This window comes from Aspergillus aculeatinus, assembly GCF_003184765.1.
Source record: "Aspergillus aculeatinus CBS 121060 unplaced genomic scaffold BO66scaffold_23, whole genome shotgun sequence".
NCBI lineage: Eukaryota > Fungi > Ascomycota > Eurotiomycetes > Eurotiales > Aspergillaceae > Aspergillus > Aspergillus aculeatinus.
Window position 1 is genome coordinate 463122 of NW_020291492.1, and position 17427 is coordinate 480548.

The 17427-nt window shown below is 53.6% G+C and overlaps 9 protein-coding genes across 9 annotated transcripts; 5 read left to right on the top strand and 4 right to left on the bottom strand.

Annotated features, from left to right (window-relative positions):
* Nucleotides 1-538: 538 nt before the first annotated feature.
* BO66DRAFT_374124 (alpha/beta hydrolase) lies at nt 539-1798 on the bottom strand. Its single transcript, XM_025645580.1, has 2 exons — nt 1758-1798; nt 539-1678 (listed from the first exon to the last, which is right to left on the bottom strand). Exons 1-2 carry the CDS (start codon nt 1769-1771, stop codon nt 622-624), a joined length of 1071 nt encoding a protein of 356 aa, XP_025504231.1. The 5' UTR covers nt 1772-1798; the 3' UTR covers nt 539-621.
* A 177-nt stretch (nt 1799-1975) lies between these two features.
* Nucleotides 1976-3035, bottom strand: BO66DRAFT_471385 (uncharacterized protein; the record flags this gene model as incomplete). The annotated part of the gene is made up of 3 exons (XM_025652855.1): nt 1976-2382; nt 2442-2681; nt 2775-3035. The coding sequence occupies 3 exons, from the start codon at nt 3033-3035 to the stop codon at nt 2014-2016; spliced, it is 870 nt and encodes a 289-aa protein (XP_025504232.1). The 3' UTR covers nt 1976-2013.
* A 400-nt stretch (nt 3036-3435) lies between these two features.
* On the top strand, nt 3436-4560 carry BO66DRAFT_438409 (PLP-dependent transferase; the record flags this gene model as incomplete). The annotated part of the gene is made up of 2 exons (XM_025651057.1): nt 3436-3696; nt 3766-4560. The coding sequence occupies 2 exons, from the start codon at nt 3436-3438 to the stop codon at nt 4558-4560; spliced, it is 1056 nt and encodes a 351-aa protein (XP_025504233.1).
* Nucleotides 4561-4777: 217 nt separating this feature from the next.
* Nucleotides 4778-5624, bottom strand: BO66DRAFT_322450 (non-canonical purine NTP pyrophosphatase; the record flags this gene model as incomplete). Its single annotated transcript, XM_025643761.1, has 6 exons — nt 4778-4852; nt 4908-4969; nt 5019-5055; nt 5116-5260; nt 5334-5407; nt 5460-5624. The coding sequence occupies 6 exons, from the start codon at nt 5622-5624 to the stop codon at nt 4778-4780; spliced, it is 558 nt and encodes a 185-aa protein (XP_025504234.1).
* Nucleotides 5625-6424: 800 nt separating this feature from the next.
* Nucleotides 6425-7264, top strand: BO66DRAFT_438411 (uncharacterized protein; the record flags this gene model as incomplete). Its single annotated transcript, XM_025651058.1, has 4 exons — nt 6425-6443; nt 6499-6575; nt 6743-6837; nt 7003-7264. 4 exons carry the CDS (start codon nt 6425-6427, stop codon nt 7262-7264), a joined length of 453 nt encoding a protein of 150 aa, XP_025504235.1.
* A 15-nt stretch (nt 7265-7279) lies between these two features.
* On the bottom strand, nt 7280-8466 carry BO66DRAFT_391876 (TNT domain-containing protein). Its single transcript, XM_025647368.1, has one exon. It carries the CDS (start codon nt 8269-8271, stop codon nt 7435-7437), a length of 837 nt encoding a protein of 278 aa, XP_025504236.1. The 5' UTR covers nt 8272-8466; the 3' UTR covers nt 7280-7434.
* Nucleotides 8467-9377: 911 nt separating this feature from the next.
* Nucleotides 9378-10192, top strand: BO66DRAFT_87398 (uncharacterized protein). Its single transcript, XM_025653668.1, has one exon. The coding sequence runs from the start codon at nt 9498-9500 to the stop codon at nt 10035-10037; it is 540 nt and encodes a 179-aa protein (XP_025504237.1). The 5' UTR covers nt 9378-9497; the 3' UTR covers nt 10038-10192.
* A 276-nt stretch (nt 10193-10468) lies between these two features.
* BO66DRAFT_87383 (beta-lactamase family protein) lies at nt 10469-12247 on the top strand. The gene is made up of 2 exons (XM_025653667.1): nt 10469-10940; nt 10997-12247. The coding sequence occupies exons 1-2, from the start codon at nt 10564-10566 to the stop codon at nt 12147-12149; spliced, it is 1530 nt and encodes a 509-aa protein (XP_025504238.1). The 5' UTR covers nt 10469-10563; the 3' UTR covers nt 12150-12247.
* Nucleotides 12248-12742: 495 nt separating this feature from the next.
* On the top strand, nt 12743-15784 carry BO66DRAFT_471392 (uncharacterized protein). Its single transcript, XM_025652856.1, has 4 exons — nt 12743-13091; nt 13141-13336; nt 13423-13900; nt 14075-15784. Exons 1-4 carry the CDS (start codon nt 12752-12754, stop codon nt 15482-15484), a joined length of 2424 nt encoding a protein of 807 aa, XP_025504239.1. The 5' UTR covers nt 12743-12751; the 3' UTR covers nt 15485-15784.
* The last annotated feature ends 1643 nt before the right edge of the window (nt 15785-17427 follow it).

Genomic DNA, 17427 nt, shown 5'->3' on the forward strand with positions numbered 1-17427 from the left:
CAAGGCTTGAATTGGCTACGTACTGCCATGAAGAATGAGTTTTGAGCTTGTCAGGGAGAGAAACAGCTGCTTATACTGACGTCAGAATGAGCTTCTTTTACACCTCAGCGGCGCAACCGCATTCAACGGCCCTGAAAGTGAATAGGTACAAACGTTATCCTACAGACCGCGTCAGCTCCCCGTCCCGCGGAACCCATGAGCATCAGCAGCATTCTGCAGGAGCGAACGGTGGGGCGCACTTGAAAAACTCCGGACTCCGGCGCTCGCACACCTTCAGGCTGGGCTCAGGAACCACGATGCGAGGGCCCGAGCTGACGGTTGTCATCCTCCGAAGGATGTGAGAGATATATGCCGTTCGGACATTTACGGTGGTGGCTCATGGGCTTTCTCCGCCATTCACTGTGCATTGAAATTGCAGCACAACGGTGACAAGAAGGCTGGGAAGCGGGGTTCGGAGGCGCTAATAGGACCAACATGTCACGGAGAATAGTCCGGCTTATGGCCGACTCTGCCCCGGGGCCTACTTTCCCGTTGCGCTGGGTACTCGATTGCTGATGTAAATTCTTCAAGCTACATGATAGTACATTCAACGCTCAATTCTGATCGTGATCGTTGCAGTCATCATCGTGTCTGCTCTGTCACCCCAGACCTCTCTGCGGCCCCCACGCGCCGCACAAAATCCCCCGCTTGTCGAGCACAAGCCTCTGCCTCCTGATGGAACCTCATAATCCAGCCAATCATGAGGACGTCGTGAGGCACCTTCTCTTCCACCACCAGCTCAATCTGTGATTCATTGCCGGCTAATTCCTGGAACCGTCGGACCAGCTCCCGATGATCCGGGAATAGAACCTCACGACCTCCCGTGATGATCAACACGGGCGAGGGGAGTATGAACGGATGGTGGATGGGTGCCACGTACCGCTCCACTGTCTCTGTGATGGCCAGGTCGCGCAGGAACTGCCGGGCGCCCCAGGTGGGAAAGGAGCCTGGGATGTACTCGGTGCCGTAGTTCTCGCTTTGGGTCCAACTGTCCGGGTCCACTGCGGCGGGGACATCGCACCATGGCGACCAGAGCCAGCTGCACTGTGGAGGTGGGAGTCGGGACGGGTCGTCGTACTCGACGATGTAGCGCAGCAGGGCCAGCGCAAGATGTCCCCCTGAGCTATCGCCGGATAGCACGATGCGGGATGGAGGGATCTGTAGGGTGTGAATGAGGTAGACATACGCAGCGAGGGTATCCTGTAGCTGGGCCGGGAATCGGCCATTCGGGTAGCAGGCGAGTCGGTATTGTAAGCACAAGATGTGACTGGCCGGTGTGTGGGTGAGAAGTGTCTTCGCGAGGAAGTTGCAGGAGGAGGTGCGTCCATCACCCAGCACGTACGAGCCGCCGTGAAGATGAAGCACGACGTATTGCCCATCAGGAATGGAGGTGGCGCCACTGCAAGGTTCTGGAAACCACGTGGCCCCGACGGCCTCCGGCTTGACTTCTTGATCCACTGCAACGCCTGTGTAAAAGTGCGTGTTGGCGGGATCGATCACCACAAATCGGTCCCCCTCATGGTGTGGCTTCAGCGAAATGGGCCATTTGAAGTGACAGGCCGTGTAGGTCCGAAGGAAGAGTTTTAAGAATGAGCCAGCCAGACCTTGGCGGGCGGACCAGTTGGGATCATGTCGAATTCTGTGAGTTGTTCATCAGTAACACGCGCCAAGACGGAGGACGGAGATGCTCAGGGAGGTGATCAAGGACAGGCACCGACCGGGAGGAAGCCATGGATGATGAAGGCAGTTATTCAGGGACGGAAGCGATGGGCAAATAAAGCCATGGCGATCGCAGCCAAGCTTTAAAGCCAAGAAAGACTTGGTTCAGCCCTACGGGGAGGGGGTTTTTGAAAATACATCACTATGATGTCGTCATGGTGCCCATTCACCGCAGGCAACATCATTTCTCTTTGCGGTTAGTGTCTTGCCTACGTATCCTCCTGCTCATTCCTTGAAACAGGGTGAGGTGCTCGTTTAGTCTCCCAAAAATGGGGTATCGGCCAGATTTTGCCAGAACCTAAGGTCCAAGTCCCACGAGAGCTGGCTTTGAAATTCTTCCCAGTCGGCGAGGGTCGTGGTGCGGGGAGACGGCGCTCCCGGTCCCCGCAGTGCATCCGCTGTAATTGAATCCAGCATGTTGTGGATCGTGGACAATGCCCTGGAAATCAGATCGTAATTAGGGTCTTGCAGTTGCACCACTGATCCACCTGACAGCTCCGCAGCCAAAACAGTCAGGTTCTGGATCGCCCGTGGATGAGGGGCCGGGACCGGAGCGGACGAACAACGTTGGTTCAACACGGCTAAGAGAATGATGCCCGCGGCAGGAAGGCCATAATGCACGATCTGACAGGCCTGAATCAGTTTATGTTCTACTCGACGCTGCTCATCGATCCGCCTCATACCTTCCACAGCAGAGTTGTGCCCGAATTTGTGAGCTGGTCGCGCAGGATTATTAACGCGACAACAGTGGCCAAAATTTGCTCGGCGAGGGTTACAAGCTCCCGACTGGGGGTGGCAGGAGAGGGTAGGACCACAAGACGAAGCAGAAACAGGACATGCAAGTGATTGAGCTGGACGCTGGCGAGAGAGTCCCTTTCAACACCGTCTTTTGTGGTCTCCTTCAGGCTTCCCTCCAACCGGAACTGTCGCGGGTGCTCATCTCACAATCTCCCAGCTTGTGCTTGTAGAATACCAGCAAGATTAGTAAGGCTCTTTTACGCTTCATGCCGATGAACGGAGATACCGGACTTGCTGCTGGAACTCGTCGCTCTTCTTGTCGCGTTGCAGGTATAAGATATCTTCCTTGAGGCTTGCACACAACGCAGACCAGCGTGACTCAGCCACATAAGAGGGACAGCTGCTGGGCTCCGATCGGGAGTGATGTCACTTGGGTCTGAAGACAGATCCCAGTGGCTGGTCCCCGCAGGAGCCGAAGGGATGTGAAAGTCGCCGAAATGGCGTGGCATCCGCGGAGGCCGACCGAGGAAAATGGCCATGTTCTTATCGGCGGAGAAGATTCGCATGCAGTTCGACGCAGCTCTTGGAGAAAAACAGGGGCATTCCGCTACAGACCGTTGGTCTGATGAATTGAGAGCAAATATTGACGCAATACCATCCCCAAGTCGTCGCCAATACTGATAGCCTGGGTCCTGTCAGTGCAAAGGAACAGGTATTGCCCGGATGGGGAGCTGTACTGACTCTGATCGCCTGCCATGTACGAACGAACGATGAGGTTCTCGACTGAAGTACTAGCTGCAGGTCATTGAGCTGGTCCAACGACAAGGCTATCTCGAGAGCACAGTTTGCGACACGGCAGCATCGCTTTCGAAGATCATATATGCCATTGTTCTTTGAGTACAGCACCTACTCTGATTCTTTACAGAACACGTGGAGATGATGCATCGACCGCGGTACTCCGACTGGGTCGTGTGTCTTTCGTGTGGCTCGACGTCTGCCTTGGACATCGCCTATCGGATCTTCTGTAACCGAGGAAATACTGTTCTCACTGAGTGCTACACCTACCCTGGCGCTGTGGAAGGAGCAGGTCTGCAGGGCACCCGAGTGCAGGCAGTGGCCGTGGATGCAGAAGGACTGCGCCCGGATGTCTTGGACGAGATATTACAAAACTGGGACACCTCGGCTTCTTCCAAGCCCCGTGTCTTGTATACGATCCCCACTGGGCAAAAACCGACCGGGGTTACTCAGGGTCTGGCTTGACGGGAACAGATCTATCGAATTGCGGAAACGCACGACCTGATTATCATCGAAGATGACCCATATTACTCTCGGCGTCTGGGCATGCAGTTTGACGACGAGCTCAATGGGCAGGGTAATGGAGGTGATAGCGTGCTCACCGCCATCGACAGGTTTCAGGCGAAAGCAGTCCCATCCTCTCTCTCGATCGATCGATCTGGTCGCGTTGTCTGCCTAGATTCAACATCCAAGATCCCGGCCCCTGGTCTTCGTGCTGGGGAGGTGACTACCTCATCGCAGGTCATTCGCAAATTCGTGGCATACCAGGAGGTCTCGACGCTGGGGATCGATGGGCCGATCCAGCTCATGCTTTGGCAGTTGCTCGATAAGACGTGGGGTCACGAAGGCTTTTTGTTGTGGTTGTCGAATCTCTCACGGCAGTACCAGTTACGTCGCGATATTCTGTTGCGGGCTTGTGAAAAGTATCTCCCTCGCGGATTTGGGTCCTGGAATTGTCCCCAGTATGGGATGTTTCTCTGGCTGCAGCTCGATCATCGCCAGCATCCTCTGCTTCGCTACCAGACGACAACTGACTTCAGTGTGGAGGCTTTTCTGGCTGAGATGGAGATTTGGATCGTGTCGAGGGCTCTGGAGCATGGAGTGCAGGTCACGAAAGGGTCATTGTTCTCTCCTAGCCCGAAGCGCCAGGGTATGCTCTGCATCCGATTGACGTCTGCGGCTGCACTGGCGAAGGATTTGAGCGCAGGTGTCAAGCTTTTGTCAGATGTATTGCGGGAGGAGTTTGCCTTAGAAGCCCATATGGTGTAGCAATAACGTGGAACCGGCCTGGGTCCTTCATTTTACCTCTATTCGATGAAAGAATGCTAGGTATGTTTGGCACTTGACCGAATTGGAACATGGAAATTCTATTCTATCGATTGGGGACGGGCTGCTTGTTTATAAGTTATATATGGCTGGTGCACGAATATGAGCATTAGGGTGGATCACGATTTGCGAAGACCAAGGCAAAGCTGGGTCGCTTACACTATACCGTCCCTTCATTCTGATTCAACCACTCGCTCAACTTCTGCGCGGCGTTGAATCGATGAGACAGTCCATTCTATGTACTGTGTGAGCAAGACGGTGCCATCATGCGACGTGCTAGTTGTTCTTACCTTTTTGTCCACATCCATCTCGGCCAATGTCTCCCCGTCATGTTCGAAGATGGGTTCCCACCCTGGATCGCTGTTAGTGACCGGGACATGCCAATTGAAGACCAAGCCTACCAAATGAGGAGGCCCCCCTCGCGGGAACTATCTTGCCCTGGTCGAGATGAGTGAATTGCCAAGCGATATGATCCCAGGGTAGTAGTGCAGTACTCACCAATAGCCTCCCCTGGAAGAGGATTGGCTCCGCCCCTGGTCCTGGAGAATAGCCTATGGTACAAACGGCCTCTGCGGTCTTATCCTCAAAAGCAGCAAGCATCTTGTAGAGACCCTCGTTGCCGACGCTCTCCACAAAAGCTTTGCTGTATCAGTCGCAACTCACCCATCAGTCAGCCTTTCCTACTCAAGCACAACAGAAATACAGGGCGGACAAACACATAAGGCCCCGGCAGACGGTTCAGAGCATGCATTTCCAGCGCAGAGTCCTCGACTAGGACCGGACCAGCGATCTATTGAATGGGGTCAGTGTGCGCCAGTCAAAGTTTGACCACTTCGGGGTACCTTCTCGGCGGCCACACGGCATTTTTCCCGGGTGATCTCTTCCACGGTGCCTTGAATCTCGGGCAGATCGAGGTCGACTGAATTCAAGGTGACTGAGCTGCCTAAGATTGCATTGAGCTCAGAAATCTTGTGTCTATTCCCGGTGACCAGGATGAGATTTAGCATGATGCCTATTTGGTGACTGTCTGGTAATGACGATAAAGTAAATCAGCACTGACGGAGTAAACAAAGTCAACCAAGTCAATATCCACGAAAAGAAGCAGAAATGACTCACACTTGCCGCCCTTCACCGCCCGGTGTAAGAGAAGAGCCAAAAGACCTGAACACCCTGGTAATACTACTTTATACCCTCAAACAGAGTCGGTGATAATGCCATAGCTATAAGCATAGAGGAAGACATGCCTCAAATGACTGTCTGTCTCTACGAGTCACAGAATTACTACCCTTGCTCAGTCACATTTGTCGGGGAGCGGCCACGTGACTTTCAACACGTCTTCATCTTGACCTCCTAAAACACAACAGATTTTATAGTTGAGACATTGAACAGGGAGTGACATGCCGGAAAGCACCTGGGGTTGATCAACGCAACCTGGGGTTTCAGCGGCCTCGATGCAGCTGTCAGGCAGGAGAGGATGGTGCCGATTCCACTCATGGGAGTAATTGCCATCAGATTTGTCGGCCTCACTGTTCACCTGCTCGCTACCACTGGTACCACTCCCTAATCCTGGACAGCTGCCATCGGATGCATCCACCTTGCCTCGCAGTGGGCTTTCAACTCAATGGTGACGGGATGCATTGTCCTCCCGTACCTGTCCCATGTGCTGCCGGTTATGGGGCTTCTGCTTCGTGGCCGTAACAACAGTCCACATGGCCCGTTCTGGCTTGGGAGGCTGGGCCTGTTGGCCAACTGAGCTTGGCTGAGATGGATTCTCTTTACCTGGGTCTTCTACTCATTTCCTGCGCAAATGGCTGCTACCACTGGAAGTAAGTGCGACTGCTGTATCTGTTTGTTGACGACAGGATGGCTGACTCTGAGCAGATATGAATTACATCTGCGTGATATATGCCTTCATTGGTTGCATCATCGTCGCGGACTGGTTTGCTCGAGCACGCAAGGTATATTTGTCTCACATTGCGACGACTGACGGGCAGGAGATCTGAGTTCGATGAGGGATTAGAAAGTTGGTCAGACTGAGCATGCCCGGGTCTTTAGGTCTGGAGGGATTGTTGAAGTGGTCCCTGATCCAGAGACAATTTTAGCGGCTCTGATCCGACCTCTGTAGCTCAACCCCAATCTCGAGACAGAGCTCGAGACAGAGTGGGATGAACCAGGAACGGGAGGGCAAATGGTGTTCAATCACAATTCCCATAAATTGATGTACGTATGCGTTGGAAAACCACTGCTCGATGCGACAAGAAGCGGATTTTCCATACCAAACTTGCTTCCTGGGAACGCTTCGTAAGTACGTGCATTCACTGTGGATACGCGAGTGACGAACCCTTGCCCTACAAGATTGTCTTGTTCCTGATCAAATGTGGCCAGTTGCCACTGGTCGCTGTTCAAGCACGCCCGCTATTTTGCCAATCGTCAAACCAAGGTAATCGAGGATGACAAGGCGGTGGAGGTGGTGCTTCGTCTGGAGGAGACAATTAGTATGCCCTCAGAAGAGACGAAGAACCTCCCTGGGCTGGGGAGAAGTTTCTCAGTCACGAAGATACGAGCTCGGCGGCCGACGAATGCCTCGCAGCAGCCATCCGTCAGCATCCGGGCGTCTGTGGTCGGTGTGGACGGTAATTGGGTTTAAAATGGTAGGGGTAGAGTCTTCAATCACTGCTCGCGCTTTCGCTAGCCTGTTAGAACTCTTAATGACATCCAATATGATGATTGTCCAAACACCCTGTCCGAAAGACCGGTCCCTGCAGATCCCACTCAACCACAATCAACCTCCTAGATGAAGCGCCCAATTACCTCAGTCTAATGGTACATCTCGTTCTCGCCCATCACAACCGCGTCCTCAGCCTGCATCCATGCGGCCGCCCTGTACTCCTCATCCGACCCATCGTCCTCATAAGTCTTGGCCGCCACCAGCACCAGGGTTCCATTGTCGATCAGCGGTCCTAATCCCGCGGGAACATACCACTGCTCCCCACCACCGGGCTGACCAAACCACGGCAGCACCTCGCCATAAAAGGCCCAGAAGGGTCGCCGCACCTCATACTGCCAGTAGTTGTACAGCGTACTATCGTTGAAAATGTTCAAATTGCTAGGCGGGATCGAGCGTTGCGCAAAGGAGGTCTCGGGCGTAGCCAGGTACCCGCCGCGTGGGGACCCGAAACGGTCGACTCGCGTGCCCACCTCCAGCGTGACATTCTCGGGGCACCCTTTGAACCCATCGTTCTGGGGGTAGTAATACTGCGTGTTGAGGTACGGCCCCGCGGTGAAGTTGGACCAGGTGCAGAGCCAGTCCCGCGGGCATTGGCTGTCCAGAGGTTTCCAGTCGATGAAGAAGTCGGTGAAGTTGCTGGCGGGCTCGAAGTTGGCGGGGCCCAACAAGCGGTTGTTGCAGATGCAGTACGAGCAGTAGTAGGATCCAGAGACGGGGTCCGTCGCGTTGGGGGTCACCCCGTCGCAGGGGTTTTGGCAGCTGGGCGGGTAGTTTTGGATCCCGTCTTTGTCGGGCGAGCCCCCGCGGGGTTCCAGCTGGATGTTGGGAGAAGAGGTCAGTTTGTTGGGGGCTGCCTGGGTGAGCAGGCCAAATAGAGGCAGTGCTAAGCAGAGAAGCTGGGGAAGGCTGGTGGGCTGGGATGCCATTTTCTGGTGTTCTGTCGGGTGGCTTCACTAGGGCTGATGGAAGGTCTGACTGGCGGTGGAAGAGAAACGAGCAGGCGACCACATTGATACCTTTATAGCGGTCTGCAGATGGTTGGAGACCGGGGTCTGTCAGGAGCATCTCCACAGCTAGAGCCATCCGGTATGTGGTTGCCCGTGACAGGAATTCGAGCGTGGAGCTGAGGAATGTTGTCCCTGCGGCCAGGGCGCATGAGCCAGACGAAGAAGTAGGCTAGATACGAGAGATGCGCCGAGCAATTCGAAGCTTCACACCCAATGGTGTCTCGTCTTGTTTGTCATGCCCAGGGATTGCAGGGGTACCTTTTCCTAAAGGGTTCCGGTACATTGCTTGGCTGCAGACCAGACCACTAGCTCTTTGTCTCGATACGCCAGAGATGCATCTTCGCTATTTTCGAATGCTGCAACAAATCTCGAGGGGGCTTTTACTCTAGTGGCAGCGGCCCATGGTAAGGTGGAACTGGCAAGAGGTGTCTGGCATGTCCAGGGGTGGAATGAGTGCTCATAGACGTACATTGTGCGAGGGTGGAGATGCTCGGGCAGTTGGTTAGACAGTCAATGATGTTTATGGAGAGCCATCTCTTGGACCCAGTATGAATCTAGATGGATGAGATTACTAGTAAGTAATTGGAGTAGACAAGAGCCAAGATCGGCATACGTTTTGGCCAAAGGTCAGTGGTGTTGCGTGCGGCAGAGCATGATTCTGGAATGATATATCCCGGCGTGTTGATAGGTAGGCTGAACATGGGCTGCCACAGTGCTTACAGCCATCAGGAACTGCAAAACGGAAGTTGTGTGTGAATCTAGACTGCATCGTCCGGCTAGAACAAAGAGACTTCGAGCATCACATTTCTCACAGTACAATGTAAGCCTACAGGGCTGATCCTGATCCTGATTTTGCGCCCGTGGACAGGGTCCTGAGGTGTCTTCAGGCACGCAGCCGCACGGGCCCAGCCGCTCGTATTCCCAAACAGGAATTGACGGAGCAGCCAATGATCAGCGAGGCTGGCGACACAGCCTCAGGCACGGACGGACACCGCCCCCATTGCGGCATCGTAGACTGGCCACTGGGCACTGCTGGGCAAGGCTGAATGCACTCCAGCTGAGGTATAGGTAGGTATAGCTATATAAATGTCTTGAGATGTACGGTCACTTCTGCGACAGCAAATGTATCCCATATCTCTCTCATAATGTCTCAACCGCGATCCCTCAATGTCGACTTTACCAGCTGGACCGGCAAGCACCTGGAAGTCACCGAAGGGCTTCCCAACCAGCCCACCCCAAGCACTCTCGTCTACGCCGCCGACCTCAACTTCCGCAAACCGCATATGATCTTCCAGGCCACCGGGAGCGCCAGACTGCCAGCCACGGTGAACTTCCACTCCTTCTCCCGCTCCATCGATGTCATCGTCAACGGCCATCAGATCGCCTTCAAGCCGCGCGGGGTGTTCAAGTACGAAGCTTCCTTCCAGTCACCGGCTCTCAACGGCCGAGTCCTCACCTGGAAGAACCCTAAATATATGAACCCGGCGTACTTGGAGTGCCGCGATGAGCACGGCACCGTGGTCGCCACCTTCATCCCGAATCGGGGCTGGACAATGACCAAGGCGGGTCGCCTCGAGCTCGACCCACGGTTACCGAGCGGTCCGGTCACCGATGAAGTTGTGGTCACCGGCCTGGCCCTGGCCTACTATATCATCGTCCAGACCATTGCTGCTAGAGGGTCGTAGGCTGCAGCGGGTTGCAACCATACCATCCATGCGCCCGGACGGCGCTTCCTCGCTTCTCATCCCAGACCGCCTACTTCTCTCGGTAGCATCCTCCATTTATGATCGATCATATGTCATGCGTGTCTGTTTTTGATGATACCTCTGTAATACTTCTTTGTTGATGGTGCAATGTGTTGGACGATGTGTGAGACTTGAAATTCAGCACGCCGCAGTACTCCCTCCCATCTACAAATATCAAGCTTTTGCCACGTATTGAAGCTCTCAGTTGTTTCCAACACACGGCCACTTCCCGAGCATACGTTGGTTAACTTATGGAAAGCGCAGTGGCAAAGCATCCGGAGGCGCTTGGGTCGAATCGAGGCTTACTGTGGCTGATGCGGGGTGGCACAAGCACCTGCAAGGCGGGCAGTTTACCCCTCCTTTCCAAAGCAACCTTCGTATATTACCACACGACCCATTGAATTTGGTAGTATAAATCGAAGTCAGGTGCTTAGGCATTACCAGAGTACCTGTCAAAACTGTTTCAATGGAGGTCATTGATTATTTTCAGTCCAACGAGTTCAGCGACCGTGTGAAGAGACTCCTGGACGAACGTCATGTGCCAGGCCTGGCCCTGGCTATTGTTCACCACGGCCGCATCGCTTCAGCAGGATACGGGAGTGCGTCCTTCAGTCCCCCACGGCCTTGCACACCAGACACCCTGTTCGATATTGCCTCCGCTTCCAAATCACTGACCGCGGCCTCCCTGGCCTTGTTGGTCGAGGATGATGAGCAATACCCGGAGGTGCAATACGACGCTTCCATGTCGGCTTTGTTGCCCGATGATTTTGTCCTACAAGATCCAGAATCCACCGCAGGGGTAACTGTAGATGATATCTTGAGTCATCGGACAGGCATGGCTCCGTGAGACTGATTCACCCAATACTGACGCACACCCGATAGTAGACTGACACCAATAGGCACGACTTCTCCTACTTGAGCCCGCGGGCGAGTGCCCCGGATACGGCGCGATCTGTCACCCGGAATCTACGACATCTGCCTCTCGCTGCCCCCATCCGATCCAAGTACATGTATTGCAACATGATGTATACCGTTGCGACGCATTTGGTCGAAGAGAGGACCGGATTATCCTTCGCCGATTTCCTGGAGGACCGCTTCTTCCGCCCGCTGGGCATGGCTTCCACCAATCTCCAGCCGCAACGAGCGCGCGATCGAGGACTGGGCGACCGTATCGCCACGGGCTACAGCTGGAAGAAAGAGCAGCGCGACTACCGTGGGTTTCAGACGCCAGATTGCCCCGAAGCTCAAGGAGCAGGCTCGATCATCACCAGCGTGAACGACTACATCCGCTGGGTCAAAGCCATGATGCATCGCGAAGGCCCGGTGACAGAGAGCCTCTACAAGGGACTTCTCAAGCCACGCTCCATTGAGGACCCGGGAGAGGAGGAGCTCGCGCCACAGACGTCCTTCACCCTCTACGCGGCGGGGTGGGAGATCTACCATTACCGGGGACACGCGGTGGTCTGTCATGACGGCGCAGTCGCCGGCTTTGGCAGCACTCACTTTTTCCTGCCTGAGTTCCAATTCGGAGCCGTGATCTTGGGAAACTCAGACACGGCAATCCCGGCGGTCGCCATTATGGCAAGAGAGTTGATTGATCTGGTTCTCCAAGTGCCTCATACCGAGCGCCCGGATTGGAATAGCATTGAGTGGACCAGCTGGGAAAAAGATGATAACCCGAGCGAGACGGAGCTGCGCCAAAGGCTGTGCCCGGATGTGCGCGAGCCTCAGCCTCAGCAGTTACCCCTGAGCGCCTACGTGGGCCGATATAAGAACTTGGGGTATCATGAACTGACGGTGGAGGCTACTAATGATCAGCTGTTTGTCGATGCGACCGATCGTTCCTTTGGGTTTGTACTGACCTTCGATCATGTCGGGGGACAGTCGAAGTACATCGCTCGCCTAGAAGATCATCTCGACGGATATGAGGCTTTAATTCCTGCTGAATTTGTTTTGGAGAACGGTAAAGCTGTCAAGCTTGGGTTGGGGCTGGAAGAAGAGATGGAGGATTTGGTGTGGTTTGCGAGGGTGAAGAAAGGTAGTGATGCCTGAGGCAAGAGGAGGTGATCCCTCAGGCATCCACTGGGCTGAACTTGAAGCCCGAGGCGAAAGGAAAGCAGATGCCTGAGGCCGACACGGGGCAGGTGTCAGAGGCGCAGACGGGTGGCAGTATTCATTCACTTGCCCGATATTGCATCAGCCTGGAATAGCCACTTTGGAGTCATGCTTCGATTCCCCACCGAACCCGTCATTCTTCATCACGTATACTTCGTTCCGTCATAATAGCATCACGATTGACATCTGTCCTGACACCCTCCGGAGGCGGGGCCTCTTCTGCCCCCCTACCTTGGTGGTCATTTGGATCCAAGAGGGTTCAGAACCTGCGACTAAACATGGATCGCAGGGCTGGACATGTCCCAGATAAAGTGTAAAAATAGTCTGTAGGTCAGGTGCTGTCTGCATTCACTGGAACCAGGCTAGAACTCTATGGCACCATCACCCAAATCTGCTGGTCATGAGTTCGCTTTCGCTGCTTCAATCCTCGTGACACGAAAGCGAGCTTCACATCCCCGAAAGCTCTGTCGTCAACCGCCTTCCTTCATCACATCTACGTCAAGTCAAACATATAAGAACTCGATGGCTCTGCTCATGCCATGGAAAACCATCAACATACAGTCGAACAGTGTTATCCGTGGCTCACGATGCCTCTCACGCAAGGAACATTCGACTTTCTCTTCCATCATGTCGTTCTACCCCCAAAGCTACCACAGGAGCATGACGAAGATGAAACAGAGAATGGAGTGCGTCAAGAGAGGAAACTGCACGAGTATGTTTTGGCAGTTCTCCAGGACTACATCTGCAAGAGCCCGTCGGAATTCAGAGTGGGGTTGAATCTCACTCAGGGGATGCTGCAGAATTGGCTAAAGATCCAGAAACCAGATGGACCCTGCGAAAAGGCTCTAGCGCAGAAGCTATCCGACCTTCGACTCGATGGTACAGTGACAAACTCATCGTGCAGGAGGTTGGCTAATGTGAGAACTAGGCGCCTTCGCTCTCTATATTCGCGCCCAAAATTGCGGGTGGATAGGATTCCATGATACAACGCAGAACAAAGTCATCTTCGATGCCTTTCAGGTATCACCGCGTGCGGAGGATGTGCTGTCCGCTCAAGGGAGCCTACTTCGTCGTTTTCCCGGACAGAGTGTGGCTATACCCAGCGACAGGCTGAGCGAGGCGACGTTCTGTTCCTGGCTGGCAAGGGACCTGACAAGGCTTTCCACTGAGGTTGTGGAGAGATGAGTCCAACTTCTACGAAGGCCGGTAGAACGCTGCCAGAGGAGAGAGATACTGCACATCCTGGTCCGGTTACCGAGTGTCCGATGACCCAACTTCTAGCTTTCGGCGAACGAAACAAGTGGCCGTCATTCGAGAAGCATATGCGTGATGAGGTCAACTGGAAGAGTAGCAAGCTCCCCTGGCGACGATCGCCGTATTGGTTTGTCATGCGCGTTGCCCTGCAGACGCTTCTTCGTCGCGCCTTCCCCGAGGACAAGGGGCAATTGCAATTCAAGAATTTCATGCTCTACCTGGTTGCAAGGCTCGGAATCCAGGCCACAAACATGCGTCCAACCGTCTCTGCCAATTATTTGGAGATAGTTCGCATGAAGATTGCTCGTCGGACATGTAAGTTGCAGAGAATCGCCTACGAGTTCGTTGCAAAGCAGGCTCACTCCACCGTGAGGGTAATCCTGAAAGCTCTGCAAGATATACAGGCCACTATCCGCAAGTCCGATCGAGTCGTTGTACCACAAGCATTTCAACACACCTCAAAAGACCTTCAAATGTCTCTCAAAAACTGTTCGGAGTATCCCCGAAATGCGATGACACGAGCGCCCAGCACAGTACAAACATCCCAGTTCAGTCGCACCTATCCCGCTTGAGACCCGCGTAACGCACATGGACTTCCTACTGTCCAGGAGGACAATCTGCTCACCATATTCGATTGCGAACGCTGGGTAGAAAATGAGCTAGGTGGCTGGACGAATATCTTGACACCATCAGAGAGTCTCAGCTGCGCCCTAGCCTCGCTGTTTGGAGACTATTATCGGCGTGCGCGTGCATTCTACGCTGACAATCCGGAAGCTGTGTCAATAATGGTACTGACCATGCTGGAACTGTGGATGGCGCTCGATCAAATGTGCGTCAGATTTTGCCCGCTTCTGGCAGACTACTCTCCAGAGATACCGCCGAATTTCCTCGAGCCACTGCTCTTACCACAACGTTCGCAAATGGAGAGGGCTTACAAAGTCGAGGACTACATTCGAAACAGACACAGAGATACAGGTCGATACCCTAGTATTCTCCAGGATCCGATGCCTCAATGCTTTGGGGCGCGCTACTGTGATGCTTCTCAAAAGCACCAGCAGCTGCGGTCACGGATCGAAGAGCACGCTCGACGTCAGGTCGAGAAAAAAAGGGAAGAATGGTCGGAAAGGTCGGCGAAACACAGCAATCTGCTTAGAGAAGCCCGGAGACTCGGGTGCGAATTTTATTGGTCCTACGATGGTTATCGAAGACACAGTATTGGTTGCAAAAAATGTTCGCTGGAAAGGCAAGCCGCTGGTATAACTATCAACATCCATGAATGGCCGCTTCCCGAGAATGAAACAACTGTGAAAGCTGTGGTCTTCGAGATAGACTGCCCTCGTTGGCTCGCCGCATGGCGTGACGTAACGTGGAAAATGACACAAGATCTTGGTAGATCCGGGTTCAGCGCAGGCGTAGGTGTGGAGGAAGATATTCTCCGATACAGCGAAACACGACCCTTTATCACAGACTTGGGTCAACGCCTGACCATGGGCTCTACTGCAAAGTCATTTCTACGCACACACTACAACGGGAGAAGCTTTCCCGCGAGATTTAACGAAGTAGCACTGCCAAACGGGCTTCGGTTCAAGCTGCTAGATAAAGGTTCGGGTATCTGGATCACCGACCAAACAGAGGCGTCTGCTGTGAAGCGTCTATGCACTTTGCGCTTGACAGAAGATGTCTATTCCAATCTTCAATATGCATTGGAATCGTCCAATCATTCCGAGAACAAGGTCTTGGCCGACCAACAGATATGTCACAGCGCCCTGAGCCTGCATGAATTTGTTGCCTTTGGTCGTCTCCGGGCAGGCGAGCGTGTGCAATGGTACAGTATAGTCCGTGAGCTTGCATCGTGTGATCTCTCCATGGATAGTCCGTCGGTTGGGCTTCTATTTCGTCAGGCAGCGTGGGAGCTGGGCACCTGGAGTGCAAGTACAGACTTGAGAGAGGCTCACCGAGTCTTCAGTGACCGAGACTTCAGGAATCGACTGTTGGAGACTCTAGGACAACAGCTTTGATCGATTGAAGGGAATTGGAACAAGTAAAACCATCTCCAGACCTTGGTCATACTTGCGCTTCGAGCGCTAAGCCTCTCTGCTGAGGGTCAAACATTGGATCAGGCGGCCAGCTTCTTACGTGGTTGCCGAAAGGTTGCGATAACATAGGCTGAAGATCTCAACGCAAGCCTGGATCTTCAAACTGGCTCCGGGATCCACACGCATCAGTCATTACTCAGCCAAATTGGACAAGTTTGCCAGCTGACCTACGCTTTGAAGCCACGACACCTGTGCTTCGTGCTGCAAACCGCAGAGGATATTTTCTATCTCACTCGCTCCTGCATTCTCGTGTTTGACAACACACCTTCAGGCGAAAGAAGTAAGTCTCAGGCGTGGATTCAGACAATGCGAACCCTCTATGAGGCTGAGGAGCGCAGCCGTACTTTGATCACCCAGGACCCTTCGGGTCTCACCAGTGCAATTCACAAAAGCGTGCCGACGATCACAATTACCGGCCCTTGGACGTTCGGTCTGGGAAGCTCAACAAGATGGGCTGTGAACTATACCTGCATCGATGGAGAGCAAAAGCAGCACCAGGTGCATTATGATCTCCTAACCGGAGAGCTCTTGGTTGACAACAGCCCACCTGGTCGTCTTCCAGACGAGTACAGTAACACCTCGTTGTATAGACACATCTTCGGATCGGTGAGTACCGAGAATGAAACTTGACTAGTTGCTGCTTGAAACGACAGTGAACTGAAGACCCAATTTAGCGAGTCCTAAAAGTCCTTCCATCCAGTCTGGTTGGCTTCAGGTTCATGTCGGTCCGCAAATTCGGTGACTTTCAGGTAAGCTTTCAACATGCAACCACGAATCATAGCTTACGAAGTCTCTGAGGTTCACTTCATGATTGAAGCCGGAGAGCTCATTATTCAGGCTGGGCATGGAGGGGCTCTTTATCGCCTGATCCCCCCCGGAAACCTGCGCCGCCACCGTCGTTACATTATGCGTCCCGTGACCGGGGAAGCGGAAGTGATCGAAGCGGTCGTGTGTATGAAGTCGCTTCTCTGGTTCGAGACTGGTCGTCGCATGGCCTTCACTGCCCGGACCTTTACTCAACGGTGTCCGGCTGGGGCCATGTCCAGATCGGGCCTCTCCCTCTCAAGGACTATACATGTACTCAGCTTCTGCAGTTGTCGTTTCCAGATACATGGGGTGCAATCTATGAGTACTGTCGCTCGACAAATAAGGAAAACGACGCCTATAATCTGATGTCGTTATTTTCCATGATTGCCTTTCAGAAGACGCCCCAACTAACAAACATCATCCCATTGCTTGCGATCGCCTTCTCCAACCGATTCTCCGATATCGCAGCACCGATCTTTCCTGCAGATGAATCCGATAAGCTTCCTCTAGGACGCGGTGAAAACTTCCTTGCACGGGGGATAAAGCTTGTACTCAGAGAGAATTGCGAATCATTCGAAGCGCCCGAGCGGAGGTGGCGAGATTCGTGGGCAGAAGTTGACAGGGAAAGAACCCAATTACAAGGAGATAGACCATGGGGTCCAAGAATGCTTGCAGAAAGTAGAGGATCAGTGGCCATGCGATAGACCGAAATTGCCTTGGGTAGCACACATGGATCATTCACTCGCCTCTGCAGCGTGTGCCCGTCTCTGCAGAACGTGGAACCACAATCGCATCTTTCTCAACTTTCTTCGCCGAGTTCAAGATTGACTCAACTCCCACGGCGGAGTCGCAAGAGCTCCCTCGCAGCTGCCCTCGGAACCACCGCACCCTGTTTCTGCAACCAGCCCTGCATTCAGGCTTCCTTCGCTACTTGTTAGAGTACGATCCTGTTTGCCGCCCTCAGCACAATCATTGAGAGCATCTATCCAGTTCTCCAGACCACGGATAGATAATCATCACAGTGACAGTAGCACACTTGAGCTTCGCAATGTCATCGA